The sequence below is a fragment of the Martes martes genome, assembly GCF_963455335.1.
Source record: "Martes martes genome assembly, chromosome: 7".
Lineage (NCBI taxonomy): Eukaryota > Metazoa > Chordata > Mammalia > Carnivora > Mustelidae > Martes > Martes martes.
Genome location: NC_137894.1, coordinates 41,935,726 through 41,941,725, shown reverse-complemented (window position 1 = coordinate 41,941,725; position 6,000 = coordinate 41,935,726). Strand labels below are relative to the sequence as shown.

General features: G+C 50.6%; 1 protein-coding gene and 1 long non-coding RNA gene across 2 annotated transcripts in view; one reads left to right on the top strand and one right to left on the bottom strand.

The window, feature by feature from the left end:
* Positions 1 to 1,949: 1,949 nt before the first annotated feature.
* Positions 1,950 to 4,914, bottom strand: LOC308345619. Its single transcript, XR_013967087.1, has 5 exons — positions 4,511 to 4,914; positions 4,179 to 4,305; positions 3,674 to 3,736; positions 3,203 to 3,336; positions 1,950 to 3,033 (listed from the first exon to the last, which is right to left on the bottom strand). It is a non-coding gene; the product is annotated as an uncharacterized lncRNA (long non-coding RNA).
* RORA (RAR related orphan receptor A) overlaps positions 3,677 to 6,000 on the top strand; it is a 700,343-nt gene continuing 698,019 nt past the window's right edge. Inside the window, exon 1 of the mRNA XM_080807980.1 lies at positions 3,677 to 3,919. Within this exon, the coding sequence (XP_080664106.1) occupies positions 3,754 to 3,919 (166 nt within the window). The 5' untranslated portion in view covers positions 3,677 to 3,753. The remainder of the gene's footprint in view (positions 3,920 to 6,000) is intronic.

Here is a 6,000-nt window from a genome sequence, read left to right as displayed (position 1 = left end):
GGGGTAAATCAGAGAAGGTTCCACAGAAGAGTTGCCTTTCAGAATGGACCTTGATAGGTAGGGTTTCAGCAGACAGAGGAGGCAAGAAGAGCATTTGGGGAGAAGAGGCACCTGTCCCTGTCTCCCGCACTACAAGCAGGAGGAAGTGTAGGAAGCAGCACGTGGCTTGGTCTGAGGATTGCACGGGGATTGCAGGGATTATGTAAGGATGTAAGGCAGTTTGGCAAACTCTGCATGAGTGTTACGCTCCAGATCCTCCACCCATGGGAGACGGCATTAATTAATCACAGCCCACACCTTTCCAACCAACCTCTGGAGTTCCTTCATGAGATGAGATCGATTTGCCATTCCTGGTGCAAGAGTGCAGAGATAAGCGAGGTAGAGCCTTGAATACCATGTTGACTAGTTAGTAGTTAATTGGATAGGCAATGGGGAGCCATTAAAGTCTTGTAAGCAGGGGAGTGACATGGTGGGAAATGAGAGCTGTAGTTCAGGGTAATTAACTTGGCAGTGTTATTTGGGATGGATTAGAATGGTTATAAGACTAAAGGCCAGTTATTTGGAAGGTTACTGTAATGATGTAGGTGAACAGTGTCTGGAACTGGAGTGGTGGCTGTGGAAAGGAAGGGCACAGGTCACAGAGGTAGAATTTAAAGCACTTGGCAAGTATGTGAAGATGTAGAGAGCTAGGGCCAGTGGTGAGAGAGAGGAGTCAAAGCTCACTTGGAGGTTCCCAGGAATTAAGTTGGAATAAGAGAAAACAAACTAGTGTTATCAAGAGGGAAGCCTGGGATTGGTAAAGAGGTAGGGAGAGTCCTGGAGAATTTGGGAAGGGAGAGAACAGTCTGCAAAAAATGGATTTAGGCTTATATCTTCTACAAAGTATAGATTTTCTAAGCCATCACCTGTCAGAGAACTCAGTAGTGCAAAGTAAAATAACCATTTTTAAGCAAACATTATTGCCCTTTGTCAACGAGCAGAGACTAAGGAAGGCTTCCATCTTTCCAAATATTTGAAAAATTGGAAAGCCTTAATTAGTAAGCAGACAAGGGGCATGAGGGAAGGAAAATATATAAACCTAATCACTGTGCTTTCCAGGTTTCAAATGCTTCCCCAATCCGGGTAATTTATACTTTAGTAACAATGATTGACAGTCAAGCAACGTATCTAACTCACTTTTATTTTTCCCTTGGGGAAAGCACTTTCGGTCCCAATTGTTTTAAATTGCAGAGCAGTAATTGTTTTAGAGAGTTAGGAGGAATGGCTTTTTGGAGCTGGAATTTGCCGCTGAAGGGAATATGGATTCTTTCTTAATTGACTAAGGTCACTAGGGCCATTTTCAGGAAGGTCTTTCCAGGGTGAACAAATACCAGCTTAGTCAAAGGAGAACAGGAAAGGAATCAGTTGAAGGCTCAGGGGAATAGACTTAACCAGAAAAATGTTAATGAGTTGCTACTGGTACCTAAAAAGGAGCCAGGGATATGTTCTGAGCCACCTGAATCCCAAATAGAATTATTGGTGAAATTTAATACGAAAAATTGTTTAAATATATTTTAAAATAAATATGGAGCAGTGGATATATTTTAAGATATTCACTTCCCCAGAGGCCCTCGCTTATTTATGAAACTGTGCACTTTGATATATTTGTTTACTTAGAAAAGTCAAGAGTGACAAGCTAGGTCAATTACATCAAGAACATTATTAACAGGCTAACCAATTGTAAATGGTGTGAAGGCTGTTCTGGAAATCTGTGCTTTGATGTATGGGGGAACCCACACATCTGATTTGGGATGGAGGAGACAATCGGGGCATTGTTTGTAGGCGCCAACAGACAGGCTAAAGCCAGGGATCCTTGCAGACTGGATTAAGGTATCAGAACCGTTCACATCTCATTTACATCACTCCGAAGAGTGGACCACAGGTTTTGCTGATTTAACACACAGACCATGGCAAAGAGCATTGTGTATTTGAAATCAGACCAATATCAGTAACAGTAACACAAACCATGTGCGAAGTTTGGCATATGGAGGTTCATCTTAAGGAATTATCTAACAAGGTTCCCCCCATTTTTAAAAAGCCTTTTTCCAAACTAGGAAGGTAGAAAAAGGAAAATGTTCCCTACTTCTTTCTCCCATCCCAACCCCCTAAATACACATATTTATGCCACCTTCTGGTATATAATAATATTTTTTATTGTCAAACTTTGTGAGCTTTCTGAAAGGAAGGTGGGGGTGTATGTTAAAAATGTACTGATTTCGGGGCGCCTGGGTGGCTCAGTGGGTTAAAGCCTCTGCCTTCCGCTCAGGTCACGATCCCAGGGTCCTGGGATGGAGCCCCACATCAGGCTCTCTGCTCAGCAGGGAGCCTGTTTCCTCCTCTCTCTCTCTGCATGTCTCTCTGCCTACTTGTGATCTTTGTCTGTCAAATAAATAAATAAAATCTTTAAAAAAAAATGTACTGATTTCATCAGTATTTGGGCAGTCAGAAAGAATTGGTGAATTGAGCATTGAGACAGAGAAGTCAGGCTAATACCACCTGAATGTTTTCTACTCATTCAGTTTGTATTGTCCCTTCATATTGGAGTTTGGGGTCAAGGTAATACTGATGCAATTCTCTGCTTTCCTTGGATATCATTAAACACCTACTATGTGATGGGTGTGTTTCAATGGAAGGGAGGTGCGGAATGATGTCTACAATGATGTGACTTATTAAGAGCGGTTAATTATCTGAACTTTATCACCGAGACATTATTAATGCCTCTCCAGTATATCTTTTATGGATGAGACTGCAGGTTTAATAGTAAGATTACCAGTGGGAATTGACAATTAGCAGCTACACAGAACTAGAAGCAGTATGCCATATTACAACCAGCTTAGATAGTCATCAACCAAACAGGCCAAAGTTTTCTTCAGTAGAAACTGCCCTGCCAAGTGGTTTCTGGATCCTTCTCAGAGAAAGCAGGGAAGAGGCTGAAAGCCACCTCTTTCAGCCACACCAGAAATTGGCTGTACGGGGCGGTTCAAGACCCAAAACCTGTTTTAGACACAGATGTATCAAACCAAGTCTGGAAACCCACTGGGCGTCCCATCCCGAAGTAAAAAGTGCCACGTCCCCCCATCCTCCTCCTTCCTTGGGGTGTTGGCCCAGGTCGAATTCCTTTTTAGTTTCTCCTCAGTTCTGGGGTGGGCTGGCAGGGAGCTACCTGCGATTCCCCAACGTGGATGATCGCATTTGTCTCTTCTCAGTCTGGCTGCAGATGGGGACGAGTGCTGTTCCCGAGAGATTCTCAGAAGTAGGCACAGGATCATCTCGCTGATCTTCGTTTCTGTCTCTGGGCTGGGCAAAGGGGAGGATCGGGGCAAGAGAGCCTCTCCCCACCAACCCCCCACCCCGCCCCAAAATTGGCAGCCAGTCGGTGGCTCTCGGTCTGGGGTCTGGAGGGTGGGGAATGTGGGTGTGGGGGCCGGCTGGAGAAGCTCTCGCTAGCGCTGCCTGTGGCCAGACCCGCCTCCCAACCCCTCTCGGGCGCACACTTACGTCCACCCAGACACACTCCGCGCGCTCCCTCGCGCTCTCGCTCGCCCGCCGCCGCCGCCTGCTCTCTCCCTCCAGCTCTCCCCGGTCTCTTTCTCCCCCCCCCACTTTTTTTTTTTTTTTTTTTTTTTTTTGGTACCATAGAGTTGCTCTGAAAACAGAAGATAGAGGGAGTCTCGGAGCTCGCCATCTCCAGCGATCTCTACATTGGGAAAAAACATGGAGTCAGCTCCGGCAGCCCCCGACCCCGCCGCCAGCGAGCCGGGCAGCAGCGGCGCGGACGCGGCCGCCGGCGCCAGGGAGACCCCGCTGAACCAGGAATCCGCCCGCAAGAGCGAGCCGCCCGCCCCGGTGCGCAGACAGAGCTATTCCAGCACCAGCAGAGGTAGGAGGCTGCGAGAGGGGCTGAGGAGGGGGCGACGGGAGCCCGGGAGCGGAGCGGGGGCCGGCCGGGAGCGGGCGCCCGGAGCGCGGGGTCCGGGGCCGCGCGCGAGCCTGCAGCGGCGCCCCGAGCCCGGAGAGCCCCCTTCCCCTCCCCCCTCCGCCCCCCAGAAATGTTGCAAACTTTTGCAGCCCGTTCTCGGGTTGCGGGAGGAGAGGGGGGCGGGGGAGGCGGCAGGAGGGTTGACAGCCGGCGGGCTCACCTCCTGGCTTTGATTTTTCTGCGAAGAGAGGAGGAAAGCCGCGTAGTCCAAATTAAATACGCTCCCCCAAAATACGGAGAACCGGAGAGTGGGGGCCCAGGAAAGAAACTTTTAAAGCGGCAGTGTCCTTTTAAGAAGAAAAAAAAATCCGTTTATGGCCACCCTCCTCCCGCTTTACCTTTTCTCCTCTTGACAGTTTCGGCCCTGGCTGCCCCAGACGGGGTGTGTTTTCGGTCCCCCGCAGAGCTGAGGGTGTGCGGGAGGAGTGAGCGACCTGGGAAGCCCCGGGGGTGGAGAGGGGGCGCTCCTGGATCTGGGGGCGACGTGGGCACCTTCTCTGGAACGCGGCGGTGGGCTTGGGATTTGGAGGAAGGGCTGGAGGAAGGCGGGTAGGGGCGCGTGAGGTGCTCGCTAAGTTGTCTGGCGGGCGCGACGAGGGGAGATCCTCAAGTTTGCAGACCCGGGGTTCGCAGCCGGGCGCCCAGGCTGGCGGGGGGCGTGTGCGCGCCAGCGCGCGGAGGGCGGTGGTGCTATGGGGCGCTCCACGCGCATTCGGAGTGAGCGCCTGCAAAAGCAAACAAGCAGAAACAGAAAGCTCGAAATGCACCCAAACTTATTTCTGCCCTGGGAATCCTTCCCTCTCTGAGGTTCAAGCGTTTCTGCAAGAACCCGGGAATGGTCAGCGAGAGTTGGATGCTGGTTGGATAGTGCGAGAGATGCGCCCCCCCCATCCCCCGAGCGATTCTTACACTTCATTTTGGAGCGTTTGTGCGGGGGGGGGGGGCGGGAGACTCCATTGCCCCCTCCTTGCCTTTTCCTAAAGTCGAGTGTTGGGGAAAGCTCACTCTCTCTTTCTTAAAGGTGTCGGAACCTGATGTGGGGGTTTTTCTTGGAGGTGGGGGATTATTTATTTGATTGCGCCTGGAGTTTGCAAAGAACAGGAGGAAGCTACGGCTTTAATTACTGTTGTAAATAATGTATAAATCACGCCTGTCACTCCGGAGGAAGCGGGCTCGCGCGAGCAGCCCAGGGCTGGGGATCAGGCGGATCTCCAGCCCGGGCTTGGGCACCGACCCAGCGCGCCCCCTCCTCTTGACACTGGGCTTCTGGCGGCGATTGGGGAGGGCTGGAGAGAGGCGAATGGGGGGCCGGGAGCCGCTCCCTTCCTCTCGATGTTATAGTTGGAGGTAGGAATATGGCTGATCATGTGCTGGCTGTTTTACAGTATTCACCCCCCCTCCCCTTAGCCACACCCCCTGTCCGGGCGCTTTCCCATTCACGGAATTCGAGTACAGTAAAAGCCATCAGGATGACACACACGAAAAACATTTAATTAAAGGCGATTTCCGAGGAGTGAACACGCGGAACCGCGGTTTCAGCGGGAGGGGGGTGCAGCAAGGGCTGGGAAGGGAGGGGGATCAGGGCCAGGGGCCGGGTCCTGCCGCCAGCTCCGTGAGTTTGTGTGTGGAGAGCTTTTGGCTGCAAAGAGTATATTTAGACCCTGAGACGGTGGATTTGGAATGCGAGCAGGTTATGTAACAGGGTTAATCAGAAACACTGGAGAAAATCCCCTTCATGTGTTTCTGAGTTGTTTTTTTTTTTAAAGGGGGGGGAATAGAATAGAAGAAGCCACACTAATTTGTGGTTTGTGCTGTCACCCCCCTCTCTCTTAACCTACCCCTCCCCTTTGTTATTAGCATCTTCAGGTGTCATTCTTGCCAGAAGGTGTTCTTGCAAGAGATCAGGGTGGCAGGCTGCAGAACCAACTAACAAATCCGTAACTTGCTGTTCTTGCAAATTATATAACGTTGAGGCATTCAGT